This window comes from Zea mays, chromosome 6 (assembly GCF_902167145.1).
Source record: "Zea mays cultivar B73 chromosome 6, Zm-B73-REFERENCE-NAM-5.0, whole genome shotgun sequence".
NCBI lineage: Eukaryota > Viridiplantae > Streptophyta > Magnoliopsida > Poales > Poaceae > Zea > Zea mays.
Genome location: NC_050101.1, coordinates 148,886,637 through 148,913,784, shown reverse-complemented (window position 1 = coordinate 148,913,784; position 27,148 = coordinate 148,886,637). Strand labels below are relative to the sequence as shown.

The following is a 27,148-nucleotide window of genomic DNA, read 5'->3' as shown; positions in this document are numbered from 1 at the left end:
GGCCTCTGCCCCTCCCTCAGCCTCAAGGATTTTCATCACCAGTGCTAGGGAGGGGAGTGTGCCGAGTTGGGGTCGGCCTCTGCGTGGGCGGTGGCCCGCTCCTTCCCTCAGTGATCGGGGGGAAGGGCGCTCGCTGTCCGTGGTGCTGGCAGCTGCCGCGTGCCTGGCTCTCAGACCCGAGTGGCTTCGGAGCCGCTCTCGGCGCCGCCTTCCGCCACGGCAGCTGGAAGAGGTTCTTCCGCCGACAAGATGGCCGGGGCCGCCCATGGACCGACCTCCAGCTCTACTGCCTTCTGCCCGTCCTTGCCTCACGAGTTTGGGCACGGGCGGGGGCCTCCTGGCAGCAGCATCCGCTCTGAGGTCATCGCTGCTGCTATTCGCCCCCCCCCCCCGGAGCAGAAGTCGTCGTCGCCGCTGCTGGAGCGGGCGACGACGAGCCGCCCGTCGGTTTTCGGTTGCTCCGCAGGCCCCCCGATCAAGTGGGGTTGTTCGTACCTGCGGAGGTGGAACCGGAGTTCCGTTTGTAATGGCACTTTGAATGTCGGTCTTTTGTTCATTGTGGTTGTCGAGGCCTGAACATGTATGTATTTTTTCCTCATTTTCGAGCACTAAGACTCGCCTGTTGGTTGTCCGAACCGCTTCACCAAGCGTGAGTTGCCCCGTGCAAAGGTGACGATTGAGGTATCCGTATCCCGGAGGCGTAGGAGTCCCTCGGCTCGGTCGGCCTTGCTGTCCGAGGCTTCTCTTGCTTAGTTAAAGGAACCCCTTGGCCGCTCTTCGATGAGCCGAGGCCAGGGGTAGCGGTGTCAGCATGGACAGAGGCAGAGTTGGCTCGAAAAAGAAGACTTGGTCGGCCGGAGCCTGGCCGGGTCATCCGTTAGCGGGACCGACGCCGGAGTTGATCTGCCGAGGCCTCGGGCCGGGCTGATGTCCTCGGAGGATAGCTGTCCGAGGCCTCGGGGTGACCAGCCGAGCCGCCTGCTCGGGCTGGATTCTCGGAGAAGACCCTGGCGGCGATGGCCCGGGCGTGGTGATGACGTCGTCCTTCAGAGTGGAGATCCTCGGACCGGGTCACCGTCCGAGGCTAGGTCGGACCTCGCCGAAGGTGCAGTCGACGCCGAGGGTGCTGCTGCTCCCTTCAGCCGTCAAGATCCGAGCCTGCAGGATCGGATTGTCTTGCAGCGTGTGTTTTCTGCGGCCGCCGAGGCCCAAACACACCCTCGCCGTGTTGTAAAGCTGCGCTTCTTTTCCTCTTGTTTCGAGTATCTGGACTTTCTCGTCGGTAACAGAATTGTCAGTGTGAGCGAGAGTTGCTTTTCACGGAAGGTGATGAGTGAGGTATCCGTATCCCGGAGGCGTAGGAATCCCTCGGCTCGGTCGGCCTTGCCGCTTACGCGCGCTCTTGCCCGTCCACGGGGTTCTGTCACCGACGCAGTCGAGAAGGCCCGAAGAACCGCTTCGGCAGAGGAGCTTCCGAGCGTGAAGACTTGTTCGGTCCGCGGAATCACTTATCCGAACGTGAGTTACTTATCGCAGAAGGTGATGAGTGAGGTATCCGTATCCCGGAGGCGTAGGAGTCCCTCGGCTCGGTCAGCCTTGGCTGCTTATGTGTACTCCGTCGTTTTCAGGATCCACTTCCGAAGTGGTCGAAAAGCACGAAAGACATTCTAGCAGAAAGGATTTTTTTTTCGAGGAAAAAATTCAACGCAGAGGGGGTTCCCCCCTTTTAGCCCCCGAGGGAGGGTCGGGCTTTGCCGAGGCAAGGCTGACCCTTCCTTGATGACTAAACTTTGCATGGGAGCGAGGTATATGAACAACTTGAAAACATCTTAAGGGTAGAAGCGATGTAGCTGTTGGATGTTCCAAGTGTTGCTGTAGACCTCGCCTTGGCTGTTGGCCAGCTTGTATGTTCCGGGCTTCAGAACTTTGGCGATGACGAACGGCCCTTCCCAGGGAGGCGTGAGCTTGTGTCACCCTCGGGCGTCTTATCGTAGCCGAAGCACCAGGTCGCCCACCTGGAGGTCTCGGGACCGGATCCCTCGGGCGTGGTAGCATCGCATGGACTGCTGGTACCGCGCCGAGTGTAGTAAGGTCTTGTCCCGAGCCTCTTCCAGCTAGTCCAGCGAGTCTTCTCGATTAGCTTGGTTGCTTTGGTCAGCATAGGCCCTCGTCCTCGGGGAACCGTATTCCAAGTCTGTGGGCAAGATGGCCTCGCCCCATAGACTAGAAAGAACGGTGTGAAGCCCGTGGCTCGGCTCGGCGTTGTCCTCAGGCTCCAGACCACCGAGGGGAGTTCCTTCATCCATCGCTTGCCGAACTTGTTGAGGTTGTTGTAGATCCGAGGCTTGAGTCCTTGTAGAATCATGTCGTTGGCACGCTCTACTTGCCCATTCGTCATGGGGTGAGCCACGGCGGCCCAGTCCACCCGAATGTGGTGATCCTCGCAGAAGTCCAGGAACTTTCTGCCGGTGAACTGGGTGCCGTTGTCGGTGATGATGGAGTTCAGGACCCCGAAACGATGGATGATGTTGGTGAAGAACGCCACCGCCTGCTCGGACCTGATGCTGTTTAGGGGTCGGACCTCGATCCACTTGGAGAATTTGTCGATGGCGACCAACAGGTGCGTGTAGCCCCCGGGTGCCTTCTACAAGGGGCCGACGAGGGCCAGACCCCACACAGCAAAAGGCCAGGTGATGGGTATGGTCTGCAGAGCCTGAGCAGGCAGGTGGGTCTGCCTTGCGTAGAACTGACACCCTTCGCAGGTGCGGACAATTCTAATGGCGTCGGCCACCACCGTCGTCCAGTAGAAACCTTGCCGGAAAGCGTTTCCGACAAGGGCTCGAGGCGCGGCGTGATGGCCGCAAGCCCCCGAGTGTATCTCTCGTAGGAGTTCCTGCGGCGATGGAGATGCATCGCTGGAGGATGCCTGAGGGGCTGCGGTGGTAGAGCTCCTTCCCATCTCCCAGCAAGACGAACGACTTGGCGCGCCGCGCCAACCGCCGAGCTTCGGCTCGATCAAGGGGTAGCTCTCCTCGGTGGAGATATTGCAGGTACGGGGTCTGCCAGTTTCGATTAGGCGTGGCCCCGCTTCGCTCTTCCTCGACGCGCAGTGCCTCACCCTCGGGGGCCGAGGGTACCTCGGGCGGAACCGAGGGTGCCTCGGGCCGAGCCGAGGGTGCCTCGGACTGAGCCGAGGGTGCCTCGGGCTGGGCCGAGGGTGCCTCAGGCTCGGGCGTGTCGTCGATCTTGACGGAGGGTTGATGCAGGTCTCGGGAGAAGACGTCCGGGGGAACTGTTGTTCGCCCCGAGGCTATTTTAGCCAGCTCGTCCGCAGTCTCATTGTAGCGCCGGGCGATGTGGTTGAGCTCGAGCCCGTAGAACTTATCTTCCAGGCGCCGAACGTCATCGCAGTAGGCCTCCATCTTCGGGTCACGACAGTGGGAGTTCTTCATGACTTGGTCGATGATGAGCTGTGAGTCCCCGCGAGCGTCGAGGCGTCGGACCCCTAGCTCGATGGCGATCCGCAACCCGTTGACCAGAGCCTCGTACTCAGCCACATTGTTGGACGCCGGAAAATGGAGGCGTAGCACGTAGCGTAGGTGCTTCCCGAGGGGCAAGATGAAGAGTAGGCCTGCGCCGGCTCCTGTCTTCATCAGCGACCCGTCGAAGAACATGGCCCAGAGTTCCGGCTGGATCGGAGCTGTCGGGAGCTGGGTGTCGACCCATTCAGCCACGAAGTCCGCCAAGACCTGGGACTTGATGGCCTTCCGAGGGGCGAACGAGATTGTTTCGCCCATGATTTCCACCGCCCACTTTGCGATTCTACCTAAGGCCTCTCGGCACTGGATGATCTCCCCCAGGGGGAAGGATGACACCACAGTTACCGGATGAGACTCGAAGTAGTGTCGCAACTTCCGTCGCGTCAGGATCACCGTGTACAGCAGCTTCTGAACTTGTGGGTAGTGGGTTTTGGTCTCGGACAATACCTCGCTGATGAAGTAGACTGGCCTCTGGACGGGCAATGTATGCCCCTCTTCTCGTCTCTCAACCACAATCGCGGCGCTAACCACCTGAGTGGTTGCGGCGACGTAGATCAAGAGGGCTTCTCCGGCAGCTGGTGGCACCAAGATAGGCGCATTCGTGAGGAGCGCCTTCAGGTTCCCGAGGGCTTCCTCGGCCTCAGGGGTCCAAGTGAAGCACTCGACCTTCCTTAAGAGGCGGTACAGAGGCAGGCCTCTTTCGCCGAGGCGTGAGATGAAGCGGCTCAGGGCCGCAAGGCATCCCATGACCCTCTGTACGCCCTTCAAGTCCTTGATGGGCCCCATGCTGGTGATGGCTGCGATCTTCTCCGGGTTGGCTTCGATGCCCCGCTCGGATACGATGAACCCCAAGAGCATGCCTCGGGGTACCCCGAAGACACACTTTTCGGGATTGAGCTTCATGCCTTTCGCCTTGAGACATCGGAATGTCACTTCAAGGTCGGAAAGGAGGTCTGAGGCTTTCCTCGTCTTGACTACGATGTCATCGACGTAGGCCTCAACCGTCCGGCCAATGTGTTCGCCGAACACATGGTTCATGCACCGTTGGTACGTCGCACCCGCATTCCTCAAGCCGAACGACATGGTGACATAGCAGTACATGCCGAAGGGCGTGATGAAAGAAGTCACGAGCTAGTCGGACTCCTTCATCCTGATTTGGTGATACCCTGAGTAGGCATCAAGGAAAGACAGGGTTTCGCACCCAGCAGTGGAATCCACGATTTGATCGATGCGAGGCAGAGGGTAGGGAACCTTCGGACATGCTTTGTTTAGACCAGTGTAGTCTACACACATCCGCCATTTCCCTCCTTTCTTTCTCACAAGCACAGGGTTGGCAAGCCATTCGGGATGGAATACCTCTTTGATGAACCCTGCCGCCATTAGCTTGTGGATCTCCTCGCCTATGGCTCTGCGCTTTCCTTCGTCGAATCGGCGCAGAGGCTGCTTGACGGGTCGGGCTCCGGCTTGGATATCCAGCGAGTGCTCGGCGACATCCCTCGGTATGTCGGGCATGTCCGAGGGACTCCACGCGAAGACGTCGGCGTTTGCGCAGAGAAAGTCGACGAGCACTGCCTCCTATTTGGGATCGAGCTCGGAGCCGATCCGGACTTGCTTGGAGGCGTCGCCGCTGGGGTCGAGGGGGACAGACTTAACCGTCTCCGCTGGCTCGAAGTTGCCGGCGTGACGCTTCACGTCTGGCACCTCCTTAGAGAGGCTCTCCAGGTCGGCGATGAGGGCCTCGGACTCGGCGAGGGCCTCGGCGTACTCCACGCACTCCACGTCGCATTCGAACGCGTGTTTGTACGTGGGGCCGACGGTGATGACCTCGTTGGGGCCCGTCATCTTGAGCTTGAGGTAGGTGTAGTTGGGGACGGCCATGAACTTCACGTAGCATGGCCTCCCCAGTACCGCGTGGTAGGTTCCTCGGAACCCGACCACCTCGAACGTAAGGGTCTCCCTTCGGAAGTTGGAGGGCGTTCCGAAGCAGACAGGAAGGTCGAGTTGTTCGAGGGGCTGGACGCGCTTCCCGGGGATGATCCCGTGGAAAGGTGCAGCGCCTGCCCGGACCGAGGACAGATCGACACGCAGGAGCCCGAGGGTCTCGGCGTAGATGATGTTGAGGCTGCTGCCTCCGTCCATGAGGACCTTGGTGAGCCTGACGTTGCCGATGACGGGGTCGACAACGAGCGGGTATTTCCCCGGGCTCGGCACGTGGTCGGGGTGGTCGGCTTGGTCGAAGGTGATGGGCTTGTCGGACCAGTCTAGGTAGACTGGCGCCGCCACCTTCACCGAACAGACCTCCCGATGCTCTTGCTTGCGGTGCCGAGCCGAGGCGTTCGCCGCTTGCCCACCGTAGATCATGAAGCAGTCGCGGACCTCGGGGAACTCTCCTGCCTGGTGATCTTCCTTCTTGTCGTCGTCACGGGCTCTGCCACCCTCCGCGGGTGGCCCGGCCCTGTGGAAGTGGCACCGAAGCATGACGCACTCCTCAAGGGTGTGCTTGACGGGCCCCTGTGATAGGGGCACGGCTCCTTGAGCATCTTGTCGAAGAGGTTGGCACCTTCGGGGGGTTTCCGAGGGTTCTTGTACTCGGCGGCGGCGACAAGGTCCGCGTCGGTAGCGTCGCGTTTCGCTTGCGACTTCTTCTTGCCCTTCTTCTTGGCGCCGCGCTGAGTTGACGCCTCGGGGGCATCTTCCGGTGGGCGGCCCTGGGGCTGCTTGTCCTTCCGGAAGATAGCCTCAACCGCCTCCTGGCCAGAGGCGAACTTGGTGGCGATGTCCATCAGCTCGCTTGCCCTGGTGGGGGTCTTGCGACCCAGCTTGCTCACCAGGTCGCGGTAGGTGGTGCCGGCGAGGAACGCGCCGATGACATCCGAATCGGTGATGTTGGGCAGCTCGGTGCGCTGCTTCGAGAATCGCCGGATGTAGTCCCGGAGAGACTCTCCCGGCTACTGCCGGCAGCTTCGGAGGTCCCAGGAGTTTCCATGGCGCACGTACGTGCCCTGGAAATTGCCGGTGAAGGCCTGGACCAGGTCGTCCTAGTTGGAGATCTGCCCCGGAGGCAGGTGCTCCAACCAGGCGCGAGCGGTGTCGGAGAGGAACAGGGGGAGGTTGCGGATGATGAGGTTGTCATCGTCCGTTCCACCCAGTTGGCAGGCCAGCCGATAGTCCGCGAGCCACAGTTCCGGTCTCATCTCCCTCGATTACTTTGTGATAGTAGTCGGGGGTCGGAACCGGGTCCGGAACGGCGCCCGGCGTATGGCGCGGCTGAAAGCCTGCGGACCGGGTGGTTCGGGCGAGGGACTCTGATCCTCCCCGCTGTCGTAGCGCCCCCCATGCCTGGGGTGGTAGCCTCGGCGCACCCTCTCGTCGAGGTGGGCCCGACGATCGCGGTGATGGTGCTCGCTGCCGAGGCGACCCGGGGCCGAAGGCGCTGTGTTGCGCGTGCGCCCAGTGTGGACCGAGGCTTCCCGCATGAATCGGGAAGTCGCGGCATGATGTTCCGAGGGGTACCCCTGCCTCCGGGAGGCGGAGCTCTTGGCCCGTCGGACCGCGGCGCCCTCCAGGAGATTCTTGAGCTCTCCCTGGATTCGCCGCCCCTTGGTGGTTGATGGCTCTGGCATCGCACGGAGAAGCATTGCTGCTGCAGCCAGGTTCTAGCCGACCCCACTAGAAGCGGGAGGCGGCCTCATCCTGGCATCATCGGCGATGCGGTGCTGGAAGCCCTGGGGTAGATGACGCATTTCCCCGGCCGGAGGTTGGCCCGCCCATTCCTGCTCGACGTCCCGGTGGATCGGCTCAAGTGCTCCTGCTCCCTCGTCAAGCCTGGCCGGCACCCCACGGATTTGCTCGAGCTGTGGGTCATGACCCCCCGCCTGAACGGGGACCACAGCTAGCTCCCGTAGGATGTCAATGCGAGGCACCGGCCTAGGAAGATCACCGTCCTCCGGCATACCGAGATGGTTGCCTTCGGAGGGACCCCTAGATTGACGTGGAAACATTCGCGGCTTGGGCCACAGTCCTCGTCGCCGAGGCTGCGGCTACCGTCGGAACAGTCGGAAAGGCAGTAGTCGCATGCGGTCATGAAGTCCCGCATGGCACTCGGGTTACCAAGTCTGGAGAAATCCCAATAGAAGTCGGGCACGTCGTCTTCCTCAGACCCAGAGGGCCCGTAGGTCGAGACGTCCGTCAGCCGGTCCCAAGGTGACCGCATACGAAACCACAGAGGGTTTGGACTCGCCTCTACAAGGGCGCCCGCCAAAGCGAAGTCGCTCGGCGGGTTGAGGCTGAATCCAGGGGGGCATGAGATGGGAATCGGTCGGTACCTCTTGGTCGACGGGCGGTGATGAAGTCACGTCTGGGACTGACTGCACCGTCGTCTCTGGTACGAGGGTGACGCCCAGCAAGCCTTTCGCGAGCGTGCTGGCGTCGTCCGTTTGCTTGGAATTGGCGTGTTGCGGGGAGACGGCGCTCGTCTTCGTCTCGAACGTGAGGTCGATGCCCGGCGCACCCCCCGTTGGGGTGCTAGCACTGTCGACTCGCTCGACGGCCGACAAGGCGTTGCCTCCTGCTTGGCCTTGGTTGCCCTGCCTCCTCCTCCGTCAGCGTGGGAGAGGACGGGGTGAGCTCGAATGTTGTTCTTCCACCACGCGGGGAAGACGTCGTCGATTCCGCCGCCGGCGGGCGGGCTGTCGGCCGCCATTGCTGCTGTCGCACGGCGGGGGAAGGAGTATCATGTCGTAGCTGCCGTCGAGGGACATGAACTCAAGATCCCCGAAACGGAGCACCGTCCCGGGCTGGAGAGGTTGCTGGAGACTGCCCATCTGGAGCTTGACGGGAAGTTGTTCGTCAACACGCAGCAGGCCCCTACCTGGCGCGCCAACTGTCGGCGTTTCGAGACCGGGGCGTCCCTAGGCTGACGAGTGAAATGTCGCCGCGTGCCCCAGCCCAGATGGGTCGGCGCGAGGCCGAGCGCAAAGGGGGGAGAAAGGTGGCCGGAGACGGGCGTGAGAGAGGTGGAAATCCTGCGGCCTTCGTGTTCGTCCCGCGCCCAGGTCGGGTGTGCTTGCAGTAGGGGGTTACAAGCGTCCACGCGGGAGTGGGAGCGAGCGGCCTCACGCGAGCGCCTGTCTCGTCCTCGTCCCCGCGCGGCCAACCCTCTGTAAGAGGGCCCTGGTCCTTCCTTTTATAGGCGTAAGGAGAGGATCCAGGTGTACAGTGGGGGGTGTAGCAGAGTGCTACGTGTCTAGCGGAGGAGAGCTAGCGCCCTAAGTACACGCCATCATGGCGGCCGGAGAGGTCTTGGCACCCGATTCGTGTGGTGTCGTGGCCGTCGGAGGAGCGCTGGAGCCTGGCGGAAGGACAGCTGTCGGGGCTGTCGAGTCCTTGCTGACGTCCTCTTGCTTCCGTAAGGGGGCTGAGAGCCGCCGTCGTCAGGGAGCGTGCGGGGCGCCATCATTACTCATCTGGCGGAGCGAGCCAGATGGGACGCCGGTCTTGTTTCCCGTAACCTAAGTCAGCTTGGGGTAGGGTAATTGAGAGCACCTAGAGGGGGGTGAATAGGTGATCCTATAAAAGTTTAAACTTAAGCCACAAAAACTTTGTTAGGCGTTAGCACAATAATAGCCAAGTGGCTAGAGAGGAGTCTCAACAAAACACAATAACCACAAGAGATCAATCACAAAGATGGCACAATGGTTTATCCCGTGGTTCGGCCAAGACCAACGCTTGCCTACTCCACGTTGTGGCGTCCCAACGGACGAGGGTTGCAATCAATCCCTCTCAAGCGGTCCAAAGACCCACTTGAATACCACGGTGTTTTGCTTTGCTTTTCTTAATCCCGTTCGCGAGGAATCTCCACAACTTGGAGTGTCTCGCCCTTACAAAGATGTTCACAAAGAAGCACGGAGTAAGGGAGGGATTAGCAACTCACACAATACACAAAGATCACAGCAAATACGCACACACAAGACCCAGACTTGAGCTCAAGAGACTAGCACACTAGAACGGAGCTCAAATCACTAGAATGTCGAACAAGTACGCAGGAATGGAGTGTGAGTGATCAAGAGTGCTCTAGGAATGCTTGGTGTACTCCTCCATGCGCCTAGGGGTCCCTTTTATAGCCCCAAGGCAGCTAGGAGCCGTTGAGAGCAATCTGGGAAGGCAATTCTTGCCTTCTGTCGTCTGGTGCACCGGACAGTGTCCGGTGCCCGATTTCTTTCCTTCTACGGCGAAGCCGACCGTTGGCAGCCAGAGAGCCGTTGGCGCACCGGACCTGTCCGGTGCACACCGGACAGTCCGGTGCCCCCTTCTAGTTGTTGGCTCAGCCACGTGTCCCGCGCAGATCGCACGACCGACCATTGGCCCGGCCGACCGTTGGCTCACCGGACAGTCCGGTGCACACTGGACAGTCCGGTGAATTATAGCCGTACGTCGCCGGTGAATTCCCGAGAGCGGCCAGTTCGCTCGAGCCAGCCTGGCGCACCGGACACTGTCCGGTGCACCACCGGACAGTCCGGTGCTCCCAGACTGAGCAGACTTTGGCTGAACAAAGCCATCTCATTTCCAATTCGATTTTTCAAGTTTCCAGCACTTAGACACAAGACATTAGTCTCTAAAACAATGTACTAAGTCTGAGAAACATACCTTTATCCTTGATTTGTACTTTGTCCACCATTTTACACTTAGGCATTTGTGTTGGACACTAAATCACCAAAATACTTAGAAATGGCCCAAGGGCACATTTCCCTTTCAATCTCCCCCTTTTTGGTGATTTATGCCAACACAATATAAAGCAAGTAGAACAAATACAAAATCAATTCAAATAAGAACTCAAATTGTTTTGATTCAAATTTGACATATATGGATCACTCTTTGCCACCACTTGGTTTGTTTTTGCATATCAAACTCAAATTTCCATCTCTAAGTCAAACACACATGTTAAGACATAAAGAGAGTCATTCCAAGAGAAATTGATTCAAGATTTCAAAAACTCCCCTTTTTCCCATAATCAACATTTCTCCCCACAAGAAGCCAACTTTTGACAAGAGAGACAATAAAAGAGTTTTGACAAACCAAAAGCTCTATTCTACTATTTTCAAAATCTCTCACGTGGTAGCTGATCCATTTATCGCTTTGGCCTTTATTTTCTCCCCCTTTGGCATCAAGCACCAAAACGGGATTAATCTTGGCCCCAGAACCCCATTGCCTCACCAAAATCTTCAATAAGAATACAAAGGCAATAAGAGTACATGAGATGAACTTGGAATAAGTTACCCTCTCATCGGAGTGCAGTGGAAGTCTTTCATGGTCCAAGTCCACCTTTTCCCTTTCAAACCTCCTTTGAGACTAAAACAAGCAAACTCAAGCACATGGTTAGTCTCAAAGGGTCAAGTTGTAGCACAACTCCCCCTAAATATGTGCATCACTTGCAAAAAGGACTTGTGAGGTCCGGGGAGTGTTTGTACAACTTGAGCACCATAAGTAAGCAACGAAATGCATAAGGAACATGATCAAGGGCATAAACACATGTATGCTATAAATCAATCCAGGTTCCGCGAATCTAAGACATTTAGCTCACTACGCAACCTGCAAAAAGGTCTGCTCATCTAAAGGCTTGGTAAAGATATCGACTAGCTGGTTCTCGGTGCTAACATGAAACACTTCGATATCTCCCTTTTGCTGGTGGTCTCTCAAAAAGTGATGCCGGATGTCTATGTGCTTTGTGCGGCTGTGCTCAACAGGATTTTCCGCCATGCGGATAGCACTCTCATTATCACATAGGAGTGGGACTTTGCTCAGATTGTAGCCAAAGTCCCTGAGGGTTTGCCTCATCCAAAGTAGTTGCGCACAACACTGTCCTGCGGCAACGTACTCGGCCTCAGCGGTGGATAGGGCAACGGAGGTTTGTTTCTTAGAATTCCACGACACTAGGGACCTTCCTAAGAATTGGCACGTCCCTGATGTACTCTTCCTATCGACCTTACATCCAGCATAGTCGGAATCTGAGTATCCAATTAAGTCAAAGTTAGACCCCTTAGGATACCAGATCCCGAAGCAAGGCGTAGCGACTAAATATCTAAGTATTCGCTTCACTGCCACTAAGTGACACTCCTTAGGATCGGATTGAAATCTAGCACACATGCATACGCTAAGCATAATATCCGGTCTACTAGCACATAAATAAAGTAAAGACCCTATAATTGACCGGTATGCTTTTTGATCAACGGACTTACCTCCTTTGTTGAGGTCGATGTGTCCGTCGGTTCCCATTGGAGTCTTTGCGGGCTTGGCGTCCTTCATCCCAAACCGCTTTAGCAAGTCTTGCGTGTACTTCGTTCGGGAGATGAAGGTGTCGTCCTTGAGTTGCTTCACTTGGAACCCAAGGAAGTATTTCAACTCGCCCATCATCGACATCTCGAATTTCTGCGTCATCACCCTGCTAAACTCTTCACAAGACTTTTGGTTAGTAGAACCAAATATTATGTCATCGACATAAATTTGGCACACAAACAAATCACCATCACATGTCTTGGTAAAAAGAGTTGGATCGGCTTTCCCAACCTTGAAAGCATTAGCAATTAAAAAGTCTCTAAGGCATTCATACCACGCTCTTGGAACTTGCTTAAGTCCATAGAGCGCCTTAGAGAGCTTACACACGTGGTCGGGGTACCGTTCATCCTCGAAGCCAGGGGGTTGCTCCACGTACACCTCCTCCTTGATTGGCCCGTTGAGGAAAGCGCTCTTCACATCCATTTGGAACAACCTGAAAGAATGGTGAGCGGCATATGCTAGCAAGATACGAATGGACTCTAGCCTAGCCACAGGAGCAAAAGTCTCCTCAAAGTCCAAACCTGCGACTTAGGCATAACCTTTTGCCACAAGTCGAGCCTTGTTCCTCGTCACCACCCCGTGCTCGTCCTGTTTGTTGCGGAACACCCACTTGGTTCCCACAACGTTTTGCTTGGGACGAGGCACCAGTGTCCAAACTTCATTGCGCTTGAAGTTGTTGAGCTCCTCTTGCATGGCCAACACCCAGTACGAATCTAGCAAGGCCTCTTCTACCCTGAAAGGCTCAATAGAAGAGACAAAAGAGTAATGCTCACAAAAATTAACCAATCGAGATCGAGTAGTTACTCCCTTGCTAATATCACCCAGAATTTGGTCGACGGAATGATCCCTTTGAATCATCGCTCGAACTTGGGTTGGAGGTGACGGTTGTGCTTCTTCCTCCATCACATGATCATCTTGTGCTCCCCCTTGATCACACGCCTCCTTTTGATGAACCTGTTCATCATCTTGAGTTGGGGGATGCACCATAGTTGAGGAGGAAGGTTGATCTTGCTCATGTTGTTCTTGTGGCCGCACATCTCCAATCGCCATGGTGTGTATTGCGACCGTTGGAACGTCTTCTTCATCTACATCATCAAGATCAACAACTTGCTCGCTTGGAGAGCCATTAGTCTCATCAAATACAACGTCGCTAGAGACTTCAACCAAACCCGATGATTTGTTGAAGACTCTGTATGCCTTTGTATTTGAGTCATAACCTAACAAAAACTCTTCTACGGCTTTGGGAGCAAACTTAGAATTTCTACCCTTCTTCACTAGAATGTAGCACTTGCTCCCAAATACACGAAAGTAAGATACATTGGGTTTGTTACCGGTTAGAAGCTCATACGAAGTCTTCTTGAGGAGGCGGTGAAGGTAGACCCGGTTGATGGCGTGGCAAGCCGTGTTCACGGCTTCCGACCAAAAGCGCTCGGGGGTCTTGAACTCTCCAAGCATCGTCCTCGCCATATCGATAAGCGTCCTGTTCTTCCTCTCTACTACACCATTTTGCTGTGGTGTGTAGGGAGCGGAGAACTCGTGCTTGATCCCTTCCTCCTCAAGGTACTCCTCCACTTGTAGGTTCTTGAACTCGGACCCATTGTCGCTCCTTATCTTCTTCACCTTGAGCTCAAACTCGTTTTGAGCTCTCCTTAGGAAACGCTTGAGGGTCCCTTGGGTTTCAGACTTATCCTGCAAAAAGAATACCCAAGTGAAGCGAGAAAAATCATCAACAATAACTAAACCATACTTACTTCCTCCAATGCTTAGATAGGCGACAGGTCCGAAAAGGTCCATATGTAGCAGCTCCAGGGGCCTTGATGTGGTCATCACATTCTTGCTGTGATGTGCTCCTCCCACCTGTTTACCTGCTTGACATGCTGCACAAGGTCTATCTTTTTCGAATTGCACGTTAGTTAAACCTATCACATGTTCTCCCTTTAAAATCTTGTGAAGGTTCTTCATCCCCACATGTGCTAAGCGGCGATGCCACAGCCAGCCCATGCTAGTCTTAGCTATTAAGCATGCATCTAGACCGGCCTCCTCTTTTGCAAAATCAACTAAATAAAGTTCGCCGTCTAATACACCCTTAAAAGCTAATGAACCATCACTTCTTCTAAAGATAGACACATCTGCATTTGTAAATAGACAATTATATCCCATATTACATAATTGACTAACATATAGCAAATTATATCCAAGGGACTCAACTAAAAACACATTAGAGATAGAGTGCTCATTTGAAATTGCAATCTTGCTTAAGCCTTTCACCTTGCCTTGGTTCCCATCACCAAATATGATTGAATCTTGGGAAACCTTGTTTTTGACGTAGGAGGTGAACATCTTCTTCTCCCCCGTCATATGGTTTGTGCATCCGCTGTCGATAATCCAGCTTGAACCCCCGGATGCATAAACCTGCAAGGCAAATTTAGGCTTGGGACTTAGGTACCCAACTCTTGTTGGGTCCTACAAGGTTAGTCACAATTGTCTTAGGGACCCAAATGCAAGTTTTATCACCCTTGCATTTTACCCCTAATTTCCTAGCAACTATCTTCCTATCCTTTCTACAAATAGCAAAGGAAGCATTTAAAGCATGATATATTGTAGAAGAACCATCCATAACTTTCCTAGAACCATGAACAATATTCTTTCTAGGCACATGATGAACATATCTCCTAGACATATCTCTATCATGCATGTAAGAAGAACTAGAAGCAAACATAGCATGTGAATCATTACTTCTATAGTCATTTCTAGCATGTCTCCTATTATGATACATAAAAGCATGGTTCTTTTTAGTACTACTAGCCATAGGAGCCTTCCCTTTCTCCTTGGCGGGGATGGGAACCTTATGGCTTGTTAAGTTCTTGGCTTCCCTCTTGAAGCCAAGTCCATCCTTAATTGAGGGGTGTCTACCAATCGTGTAGGCATCCCTCGCAAATTTTAGCTTATCAAATTCGCTCTTGCTAGTCTTAAGTTGAGCATTAAGACTAGCCAATTCATAGTTAAGTTTGGAAATTGAAACTAGGTGTTCACTACAAGCATCAATGTCAAAATCTTTACACCTATTACAAGATGCAACAATTTCTACACAAGATGTTGATTTACTAGCTATTTCTAACTTAGCATTCAAATCATCATTAATGCTCCTTAAGTTAGAAATTGTCTCATGGCAAGAAGATAATTCACAAGAAAACATTTCATTTCTTTTAACTTCTAGAGCATGAGATTTTTGTGCTTCTACAAATTTGTCATGTTCTTCATACAACAAATCCTCTTGCTTTTCTAAAAGCCTATTCTTATCATTCAAGGCATCAATCAATTCATTAATTTTATCTACCTTGGTTCTATCTAGGCCCTTAAATAAACATGAATAATCTATTTCATCCTCATCACTAGATTCGTCCTCACTTGAAGAAGCATATGTAGAGTTTCGAGTACATACCTTCTTCTCCCTTGCCATAAGGCATGTGTGACGCTCGTTGGGGAAGAGAGATGACTTGTTGAAGGCGGTGGCGGCGAGTCCTTCATTGTCGGAGTCGGAAGAGGAGCAATCCGAATCCCACTCCTTGCCTAGATGTGCCTCGCCCTTTGCCTTCTTATAGTTCTTCTTCTTCTCCCTCTTGTTCTCTTGATCCTGATCACTATCATTGTCGGGACAGTTAGCAATAAAATGACCAAGCTTACCACACTTGAAGCATGAGCGCTTCCCCTTTGCCTTGGTCTTGCTTGGCTGCCCCTTGCGACCTTTTAGCGCCGTTTTGAATCTCTTGATGATGAGAGCCATCTCTTCATCATTAAGTCCGGCAGCCTCGATTTGTGCCACCTTGCTAGGTAGCGTCTCCTTGCTTCTTGTTGCCTTGAGAGCAAGAGGTTGAGGCTCATTGATTGGACCATTCAATGCGTCGTCCACGTATCTTGCTTCCTTGATCATCATTCGCCCGCTCACGAACTTTCCAAGTATCTCCTCGGGCGTCATCTTGGTGTACCTAGGATTCTCACGAATATTGTTTACAAGATGAGGATCAAGGACAGTAAAAGACCTTAGCATTAGGCGGACGACGTCATGGTCCGTCCATCGCGTGCTTCCATAGCTTCTTATCTTGTTGACAAGGGTCTTGAGCCGGTTGTACGTTTGGGTTGGCTCTTCTCCCCTTATCATAGCAAATCTCCCGAGTTCACCCTCCACCAACTCCATCTTGGTGAGCATTGTGACGTCATTCCCCTCATGAGAGATCTTGAGGGTGTCCCAAATTTGCTTGGCGTTATCCAAGCCGCTCACTTTGTGGTATTCATCCCTGCACAAAGAAGCTAGAAGAACAGTAGTAGCTTGTGCATTTTTATGAATTTGCTCATTAATGAACATGGGACTATCCGTACTATCAAAGTGCATTCCACTCTCTACAATCTCCCATATACTAGGATGGAGAGAGAACAAGTGACTACGCATTTTGTGACTCCAAAATCCGTAGTCCTCTCCATCAAAATGAGGAGGTTTACCAAGTGGAATAGATAATAAATGAGCATTTGTACTTTGAGGAATACGAGAGTAATCAAAAGAAAAGCTCGAATTGACCGTTTTCTTTTTCTCGTAGTCGTCGTCGTCCTTTTGGGAAGAGGAAGATTCGTCGCTGTCGTAGTAGACGATCTCCTTGATGCGCCTTGTCTTCTTCTTGTTCCCGTCTTTGCGCTTGTGGCCCGAGCCCGAGTCGGTAGGCTTGTCATCCTTCGGCTCGTTGAAGATAGACTCCTTCTCGTTGTTGTTGACCACCATCCCCTTCCCCTTAGGATCCATCTCTTCGGGCGATTAGTCCCTTCTTGAAGAGAACGGCTCCGATACCAATTGAGAGCACCTAGAGGGGGGGTGAATAGGTGATCCTATAAAAGTTTAAACTTAAGCCACAAAAACTTTGTTAGGTGTTAGCACAATAATAGCCAAGTGGCTAGAGAGGAGTCTCAACAAAACACAATAACCACAAGAGATCAATCACAAAGATGGCACAATGGTTTATCCCGTGGTTCGGCCAAGACCAACGCTTGCCTACTCCACGTTGTGGCGTCCCAACGGACGAGGGTTGCAATCAACCCCTCTCAAGCGGTCCAAAGACCCACTTGAATACCACGGTGTTTTGCTTTGCTTTTCTTAATCCCGTTCGCGAGGAATCTCCACAACTTGGAGTCTCTCGCCCTTACAAAGATGTTCACAAAGAAGCACGGAGTAAGGGAGGGATTAGCAACTCACACAATACACAAAGATCACAGCAAATACGCACACACAAGACCCAGACTTGAGCTCAAGAGACTAGCACACTAGAACGGAGCTCAAATCACTAGAATGTCGAACAAGTACGCAGGAATGGAGTGTGAGTGATCAAGAGTGCTCTAGGAATGCTTGGTGTACTCCTCCATGCGCCTAGGGGTCCCTTTTATAGCCCCAAGGCAGCTAGGAGCCGTTGAGAGCAATCTGGGAAGGCAATTCTTGCCTTCTGTCGTCTGGTGCACCGGACAGTGTCCGGTGCCCGATTTCTTTCCTTCTACGGCGAAGCCGACCGTTGGCAGCCAGAGAGCCGTTGGCACACCGGACATGTCCGGTGCACACCGGACAGTCCGGTGCCCCCTTCTAGCCGTTGGCTCAGCCACGTGTCCCGCGCAGATCGCGCGGCCGACCGTTGGCCCGGCCGACCGTTGGCTCACCGGACAGTCCGGTGAATTATAGTCGTACGTCGCCGGTGAATTCCCGAGAGCGGCCAGTTCGCTCGAGCCAGCCTGGCGCACCGGACACTGTCCGGTGCACCACCGGACAGTCCGGTGCTCCCAGACTGAGCAGACTTTGGCTGAACAAAGCCATCTCATTTCCAATTCGATTTTTCCTGTTTCCAGCACTTAGACACAATACATTAGTCTCTAAAACAATGTACTAAGTCTGAGAAACATACCTTTATCCTTGATTTGTACTTTGTCCACCATTTACACTTAGGCATTTGTGTTGGACACTAAATCACCAAAATACTTAGAAATGGCCCAAGGGCACATTTCCCTTTCAGTAATGATGGCGCCTCCCGTCGAGGTGGCCGGTCCGCGCCCTAGGTTGGGCGATGTGGAAGCTCCTCCGAGGTCGAGGTCGAGTCTGTCTTCCGTGGCCGAGATCGAGTCCGAGCCCCTGGGTCGGGCGAGGCGGAGACCGTCGGTTGAGGCTAGGGCTAAGTCCGAGCCCTGTGGTCGGGCGAAGCGGAGTTCGTCGTCTTCCGGGGCTTAGCCCGAGTCCGATCCCTGGGTCGGGCGGAGCGGAGTTCGCCGTCTTCCGGGGCTTAGCCCGAGTCCGGGCCCTGGGTCGGGCGGAGCGGAGTTCGCCGTCTTCCGGGGCTTAGCCCGAGTTCGAGCCCTGGGTCGGGCAGAGCGGAGTTCGCCGTCTTCCGGGGCTTAGCCCGAGTCCGAGCCTTGGGTCGGGCGGAGCGGAGTTCGCCGTCTTCCAAGGCTTAGCCTGAGTCCGAGCCCTAGGTCGGGCGGAGCGGAGTTCACCGTCTTCCGGGGCTTAGCCCGAGTCCGAGCCCTGGGTCGGGCGGAGCGGAGTTCACCGTCTTCCGGGGCTTAGCCCGAGTCCGAGCCCTGGGTCGGGCGGAGCGGAGCTTCCTATGGTGCTTGAGGTCGGGCCTGACTGCCTCTCAGCCTCACTCTGTCGAGCAGCGTAGCAGTCGGAGCGGCGCAGGCGGCGCTGTCTTTCTGTCAGGCCGGTCAGTGGAGCGGCGAAGTGACGGCAGTCACTTCGGCTCTGTCGACTGAAGGGCGCGCGTCAGGATAAAGGTGTCAGGCCACCTTTGCATTAAATGCTCCTGCGATTTGGTCGGTCGGCGCGGCGATTTGGTCAGGGTTGCTTCTTGGCGAAGACAGGGCCTCGGGCGAGCCGGAAATATGTTCGTCGCTGGAGGGGGGCCTCGGACGAGACAGAGATCCTCCGGGGTCGGTTGCCCTTGTCCGAGGCTAGGCTCGGGTGAGGCGCGATCGAGTCCCTCGAATGGACCGATCCCTGACTTAATCGCACCCATCAGGCCTTTGCAGCTTTACGCTGATGGGGGTTACCAGCTGAGAATTAGGAGACTTGAGGGTACCCCTAATTATGGTCCCCGACAGTGCCTTTTGGGAAATTTCTATTATGTTTTGGTGATTAAGTGTCCAACACATTTAAATTAGCTCTCATGTGCTAAACAAAGAGAGAAGTGATAATCAAGGCAAAGGTATGGTTCTAGACTTAGTACATTGGTTTTTGTGCGTACTAATATATTTGTCTAAGTGCCAGAATCAGAGAAAAGAGAAGAAGAAAAGGACTTGGCTGGAGTAGCCAAGACTCAGCTCGGTCTGGCACACCGGACTGTCCGGTGCGCCAGGCTGGACTCCGGTGAACAGGCCACTCTCGGGAATATTTGGCGACGTACGGTTATAATTCATCGGACTGTCCGGTGGTGCACCGGACTGTCCGGTGAGCCAACGGCCGCCAGCGCAACGGTCGGTCGCGCAATCCGCGGGCGACGTGTGGCCCGCGCCAATGGTCGGCAGAGGGCACCGGACTGTCTGGTGCGCCATCGGGCCCGAAGCAGCAACGGTCGACTGCGCCTTATTTGGAAGGAGATCTGCACCGGACATGCTACAGTGACTGTCCGGTGCACCACCCAACAGAAGGCAAGAATTGCCTTCCTAGATTGCCTCCAACGGCTCCTAGCTGCCTTGGGGCTATAAAAGGGACCCCTAGGCACATGGAGAAGGAACCCAAGCATTCTTTGATCATTCCTAAGCACCAAGACTCCAACTTTGCGCATTTGATTCTTTGTGATAGTGACTTGAGCTCCATTTGAGTTGAGAACTTTGTGGGTTGTGTTTTGAGCTCAAGTTGTGACTTGTGTGCGTGATCGTGATGTCTTGTGTGTGTTGCTTTTCCCCTCCCTTACTTCTGTGCTTCTTGTGTGATCATCTTTGTAAGGGCGAGAGGCTCCAAGTTGTGGATATTCCTCGCAAAAGGGAGAAAGTCTAAGAAAAGAAGAATCGTGGTATTCAAGTTGATCATCGGATCACTTGAAAGGGGTTGAGTGCAACCCTCGTCCATTGGGACGCCACAACGTGGAGTAGACAAGTGTTATACTTGGCCGAACCACGGGATAAACCACCGTGTCTCTTGTGCTTGTTTTTCTCGTGATTACTTGTGTTTGCAAGAGCTTGCTACTTAGTCGTACTAACACTTAACCAAGTTTTGTGGCTATTAGTATTTGATTTTTACAGGATCACCTATTCACTGTCACCCCCCTCTAGGTGCTCTCAATATGAATAAGAAGAAAATTCATTTATACTGCATATTTTTTAGTAAGGTCTTGTTTATCCACTAGAGTGACAGGTTCCGTAATGTCTAATGCAGATATTGGTTTAACAACAAAAGCAAGGATGTATGTGCTTGAAAATACTGGGGAGTAATTTTCACTTTCACAAGGCGTGCTTTGATTTAAAATTGCTAAACTCAAACAAGTTTTTGTGTTATCAGCAGTTAATAAAAGCATCTTCATGTTTAGTGTACAAAAGTTGTACTATTAGATTCATGCTTCAAAGTGCTTTTTAACATGATGCTGATTTTGAATCTTTGTGTCTTTTTTTATTCATGTTGGTAATGTAAAACTAGAATTGTACAAAATTGTACCACCAAAAAAAGCGCAGTCTATATTTGTTAATCTATTATATATACATGGAATGAGGTAAATATCTACTATATAATGTTCATGGTTCTAGAGTCGCCGTGTATCGTTGTCGTTATCCTTTTCTTACATGTTTTATAAAAAAGTAAGGTAAAATTATGCATAAGTGGGGAATTCAAACCTTGATTGTAGGTTCCACGTTCACACCCACCTAACCAATAGAACACATAGATTTTTTATCTTTTATTAAAACAAAGTATACTCATGTGATGTATTGAAACTGTAGCAATGCACGAGCATATAACTAGTTAGTTATAGTGGGTCGAACAAAAAATGGTTCTTGTCTTTTTTAATATTAGATATATATTTGATTATTAGGTATAGATTTGCATGTAACATTATTATCCAACATTTCACAATCAAGCATTCGTCCATCCCAAATTATTTAGGTATATGGATATATTTCTCACTATACAACACCAAACCTCTAAAGTTCTCAAAGCGGGTGTTTGTTTGGGAGTAATCTGTCTAGATATATAATCCAATAAATTTTGATTTATGTTCAAAATTCATTGGATTATATAATTTAGGCAGATTATAATCTCAAACAAACACCCACTAAAACTATCTTCAACAGCTTACTCATCTCATCCACATATTCAAACTCCACTTTCTAAGCAGTGCAATCTACAGTACAAAACAATATTTTTGGGTGGTCATATGGGTAAACTACTGGACACGATTTAATGTGAAACTATATGTTCCACCCTAAATATGGAGAAGATTTTATCCTCTATAACCTACAATGATATTCTCCAAAGCTTCATCTAAATATACAAACTCTCTCTCTCTTCTCTTCTCTATCTGTTTTATACTTTAGAAAATGAATTAAACAAAACTAAAATATGTATAAAATATTTGAGGGTATAACAAATACACGTGTACAGAAAATCTAGAGCAAAATGTCTTGATATAGGTCTTTGACATACAGAGGATGTTCTTGGAGAAGAATATGGTTGTTCGCTTCGGATTAAAGCCGATTGTTTAGACTCGACAGCTGCAATATATAGAGACAAAACAAAAACACTGTAGAAGAAGTAGAAATCGATACGAATTAAAGCCAATCGAACAGGTTGTATGATATAAAGGAAGAAAAAAAGTTAGAGGATTCTATAAAGTACAATATTAGAGGATAAATTTATGGAGATGTTGTTTCCGCTTTTCCTAAACACGATTCTTGTTGTCGGCGATTTCTCATATCGATTACTAGTTCAATTTTTTATTCTGCACAACAGTGCGATCGACGATTCCTCACATCATCAAATTATTGTCGATTCCCCGATTGTCGATTACCAGTTCAATTTTCGGTTCTGGACAGTGGCACGGTGAGAAGCGAGTTTATCATGAGGTGTTTAGCTAGATTATACGATTCTCATCACCGCCGCTGTCAAATAAGTGGAAACAAACAAAGGCGCATGTTGTGCTCATCAGTCAGCATGATGAAGCAGCACGTAAGACCGCGCAGATTTTTATCATTGCACATTGCCTAGGAGGTTCCTGCAAGACTGCAATGAAGAGTTATCTTCATCGAATAGAACCAACGACTGGTTCAACTCATTAGCTAGGCCACAACTACAAAAGATGGATGCTGGATTAGAACCGACTATCCGATCAATAGGCAGGTGCCCTCGCAGTAGATAAAGAAATCTTCTCGTTTGATACATGGCGCAACAGAACGGCATCTCTTAAACGCCACAAAGCCACTGATCTCTGCTGTTGCACCATAAGAGCAAAATCTACATGGCCCTGAAGTTTGACATCACTAATCTTTCGACGTTATGACCAGCAAACCCAGTGCGCCAATCAGCAGGTACTGCAGCAAAGATAACATAAGGATCAGCGAAACTTCAAATGATATACTGACTACATTAACTAATACTCAATTTGTGGACTCCTGGATGCTCAAGATTATCTAGAAAACAAAAAAAAAAGTGAACTTTCCTAATTATTAAGACAAGAAAGAAGAATGGTTAAGTTTCATCCACATAATGACAGAAATATTCTCAGACCAATGGGACTATGCTCTTCATTGTGTTTGTCACTGATATTGGTTTGTGTGGCTCTTGTTTTGACAGTGTTTCATTACGAACAAGCCAATCAATATTTAGACAAGAATGAGCATACCTTAATAAATGGTTTCTCAGTCATGATAATTGTAACCCAGCCAACATATGGAAGGTAGCTGTTGTCATTGGAAACATAAGGTCAGCTGAACTGCTTCTCAGTGGGGAAAAAGACAGATGCGTGCTATATAAGGTGAACTCACCCCACCGCACGTCCCATAATGTGGTGTTGCTGGAGCCAAAGCTGGCCATGTGCATATAATAGTCGGTCATCCCCAAAATTATTGTCACCTGAAATGGAGTTTGTAAGGGAAAGGAAACATTGTAATCAACCCCAGTACATCATGCACATAATGTTGGTTATTATCAGGTTACACAGTACCATGTGGTAATAATATTCAGAAGAAGAAAAAGTAAACGGAAACGCAATATAGTCATTCACACTGAAAGTAGTATACCTTTGGTGAGGATGTCCACTTCTGCAGTGTCCTGACGTTCATGGACCTATACAGAGAAGAGAGAACTCAAAATGAGCAGACATCTAACGTTTAGTTTAGCATGGCATCAACTGAAGTAACTCAAAATGTACAACCTTAATCACTCGGTGAACAATTGGAATCTCACGACCCTGCATAAATAGCACCCCAGATGAGCATTACTGAATAGATAACTGTACGAACAATACAGTGAGATAACTGAGAAAACTACTATATTCGCGATTCATCAAATAATCCATGGATAAATAGGACTCACATCGACATTGAAAACAACTATTTCTCCTGTGCGAATAGGATCTTTGCTCATATGCAAAAACAGGATATCACCCTGAAAACAAGACAATTAATCGTTAAGGCACTTCAAAAGCGTACATACAACTAGCTCTGGAGCTAAAAAATACATGGTACATAGCAGACCATCAACAAATTATGGTACAAATCTTAAAAGGTTAATTTCACAAAAATACCACTTTACTGTCATAATTGTCACAAAGCTACCACTTCTGATGCCATTTCACAAAATTACTAATACTTAAGGTTTCCTTCTAACAAACCTACCACCTTAGCTCCTAAAATGGTTTGAGCACCTAGGCTCACTGGTCAGCGTCACATAGTGCACTGCACTATGTGATGCTGACGAGTGGGTGCAGGTTCTCAGGGCAAGGGGCACAGTGTGGTAAGTTCGTAAGAATGGAGCCCAAAGTTTTGGTAGTTTTATGAAACAGACACTAGAAGTGGTTGTGACAACTGGGACAGGAATATACCGTTTTGTAAAATTTACTCATCTTGAAGACTTGAAACGAAAACTCTAGTGACAAGGAAAATGAAATAATGCGGCCATTCAACGTATACAAAACTAATAGAACTTAAAGAAGTGATAGGTATTCATATAGAAAATGGAAATGATCCTTTGTGAAGCAGTTTCTGGAAAGTCACAGATAAAAGGAAAAATGTTTTGTTAAACAGTTACTAATGTGAACATGAAGCAGGTAGGTATCAAGAAAGCATACAAAACCCAAGGTTATTTCCATGTTATGTAGAGAGTAAACAAACCCTTTTAAATCCAGGCTCCATGCTACCCGAGAGCACCACTACAACTGGTGACTCGCTCCCCGTGAAAACTATCAAACCCTTCCATATGATTAATGCAGAGGTAACAATCATACCTGAAAGGAGAAACAATCGAAAGTTAAAACCTTTTTCATGAGACTCATGTTGCAATTAACAGTCAAATATCAAACTGCAGGAAACTCTCAGTCTTGCAAACTGATATACGTACACGCTACCCCTATTGAATGTCAAGATTTCACAAACCTGAATTGCTATTAGCAACAACTAGCGTCTAGGGCAACCAACAAAAAACCTAAGCAATTCTTCAAGAGAGCATAAGCTCCAGAGTCCAGATGATAACAAAGATGAAGAAAAACACACAATCCAGTTCTCTAAAGTTGCCACAACCAATTCCACTACTGTTCTCTTCACATTCTTATGATTCTTCAGGGGAATAATTTAAGAGTTCAAGAATCTGGACAGTCTCTTCCCCCGATCTTACTGCCAAAAAAACACTGGAAATCGAAAAAAAGACTTGTCCCGCTCCTTAAAATCGTACTAGACTCGCATGACAAAAACCTCACAAAAAACCCAAGAACTACAGGGCTCCCGACGCACTGATCTGGCTGCCAAAGACCTCGAGAAGAAGAAAAAAACAATCAGGGGAAAAGAAGAGACTGCGGCAGAGGGAGTCACCGAGGCTGATGATCTGCATGAGCACTTGGCGGATCTGCATGGAGCGGATCGACTCCATCGTGTCTCCGACGAACCCCATATCGCTCCCTCTCCCTCGGCTTTCCGGCGGCGAAATCACGAATCACGAACACGAAGGCAAGTGGAGGAAGGGAAACACGAGTGCACGACGGGCCGGCGGCGTTCTGCGTTCGCGTTTTTTTTCGGAGATGACCCCGCCGATGCTCGATATTGTGGTAGTAGCCTTCGCCACGTCAGCGTCGGGGTGCACGTCAGTGAATCTATTTTAGTGCGTCGGATGAGAATCTGGCGGCTCCAACGGTATCCTTGTTGGTCTACGGCAAGGTTAATCAAACCGTTGGAGTCTAAAAACCGCCTCTACGCTTTGCCAAGCCAAATCAAGCTTGGTTTTGTGTCGATTTTTCAAGAAAATGGATCGGTTTCTGTATTTTTTACAGAAAAAGGAAAATTTGGTAGGATTTATTTGTAATTTACTTAATTTACATTGCACGATAAATATCGATTGATCCACACGATATATGTTCATCAAAATAACATGTAACATACATATCTCTACTATACTTAAAGCACCAGATTCAACGGTCGTCCCGCGTCATTTTATTTAAAAAATACTTAAATTTCTTCTGAATATTAAAAAGCGGTGCAGGAGGTGGGGTTTGAACCCACAACCTGATGGAAGAAGGGTGGGATTTACTGGGTGGAGCTATCTAAAAAGTAGAACATCATTCTCAAGTGTTTATAATATTGAATATAAATTGTATATATGTATATATGATTTTTTGTAAAATAAAAAAAATCGTGTCGGGTTGGGCTAGCACTACGGGTCGAGCTACGGCCCAAACACCGCACGACGCTCGTGATGGGTTGGCCCAGGTACTATTAAATGTGTTGTGCCTTCATCAGGCTCGCCAGACACGACCTATTTGGCTATCTATACCTCCGCACGATAATTATGATCATCACCTCAATTGCCACCACCTCGTTCGCCATTCTACTTCTTTTCTCTCTCCACTCATGCCTTCACCTTCGCGTCATCCCACTCTCGACAGAGAGCGTAGGAGCATGCGCCTCCTCCCTGTATTCGTCTGACACCAGCACCGACACCGACTCATGCAGTGGCTATTGCACGTCCACGAGGACGTTTCACATAATGCGCGCACCATCGTTTTCTCCGTCGTCGGACGTCCCGTTTGTCTTCCCGGTCTTCGCCCTGTTCTTCCTCCCCAACCTGCTGCCCCTGTCGGTCGACGCTCATCGACGCGGGTACGGGGCGAGTCAGTCATGCTCCTGGCCTGTGTCCGTGTGTGCCGTCGAGGAGGATATGGTGGCGCCTGCCACGCTTAAGTTATCTTGGCGATGAGGAGTCCAGGTCTGAGATATTGGACAACCAAGACCCGTAGCGTGGCAGCAGTCGGCATATGCTACAGAGTTGGTTGTGGTGTTTTATCGCTTCTGCGGGTCTAGGGTTGGGAAGACACTCGCATTCTCTCGCCCTTCTCGGATTGACGCCTGGTGCGGGTGCCTCTCGGTTTGGAGCTGCTCCGTCGGAGCTTTTTTTCTCCGCGTGCGTGCTTTCTCCCTTATATATCTAGCGGTATGCTACCTATGTCGCCTTCAGATGCCCAGGTCTTCGTCGTGTTTTTCTCCGGCAACGAATAGGCATGTCTGCCTCTTCCCTTCCCCTCCTGCTCTACGAAACCTTGGAAGTGGGGGAGACGAGTGAATGAGTCTCTAATTTACTGCCTATGGTACCCGTGCGTTCACAAAAAATATTATACGAAGAGCGGAGACAATCAATAAAAAATCTTGATATCTTTTTGGTGGATAATTTACGTGGGTATTGTTGTGAGTCGTCGCAACGCACGGGTAACCGACTAGTGTAACTACAAACTCCAGTTCTCATGCAACAAACAACCAGCGAACTTTACAATACTCAAATACAAGTTCTTTTACTACTCTCCAACGACACATAGGTCGACTCGTTTCACAATACTCACATGTTCAACTCGAGTCATAGTGAAAGTACTCATGCATGTTGGAAGGATAGTGATATGGTTCCAATCAGTCATAGTGATAGTTCTATATAAAAGATATGAGATAACATTAGCAAGAAAACAAGAACGGCAAATAAGTACTTATCGACGAAGCAAAAATAACATACCAGTGCAGAGGGAACTTGTCCATACCATAATGTGGTTCTGGTGGATACATATATGACAAAATCG

At 50.6% G+C, this 27,148-nt stretch overlaps 1 protein-coding gene across 1 annotated transcript; it reads right to left on the bottom strand.

Annotated features, from left to right (window-relative positions):
- Nucleotides 1-22,033: 22,033 nt before the first annotated feature.
- LOC100273903 (uncharacterized) lies at nucleotides 22,034-25,037 on the bottom strand. Its single transcript, NM_001360489.1, has 8 exons — nucleotides 24,906-25,037; nucleotides 24,213-24,325; nucleotides 23,416-23,487; nucleotides 23,255-23,290; nucleotides 23,121-23,166; nucleotides 22,866-22,953; nucleotides 22,724-22,781; nucleotides 22,034-22,412 (listed from the first exon to the last, which is right to left on the bottom strand). The coding sequence occupies exons 1-8, from the start codon at nucleotides 24,982-24,984 to the stop codon at nucleotides 22,362-22,364; spliced, it is 543 nt and encodes a 180-aa protein (NP_001347418.1). The 5' UTR covers nucleotides 24,985-25,037; the 3' UTR covers nucleotides 22,034-22,361.
- Between the last annotated feature and the right edge of the window lie 2,111 nt (nucleotides 25,038-27,148).

Excerpts from the sequence above, each read along its gene's own strand:
- LOC100273903 (NM_001360489.1), bottom strand. The coding sequence starts at position 24,984 with ATGGGGTTCGTCGGAGACACGATGGAGTCGATCCGCTCCATGCAGATC. Across the intron at positions 22,782-22,865 it reads ATTATGGGACGTGCGGTGGG|CTACCTTCCATATGTTGGCT; the intron begins GTGAGTTCACCT and ends CAATGACAACAG. Across the intron at positions 22,413-22,723 it reads CTGAGAAACCATTTATTAAG|TACCTGCTGATTGGCGCACT; the intron begins GTATGCTCATTC and ends TCTTTGCTGCAG.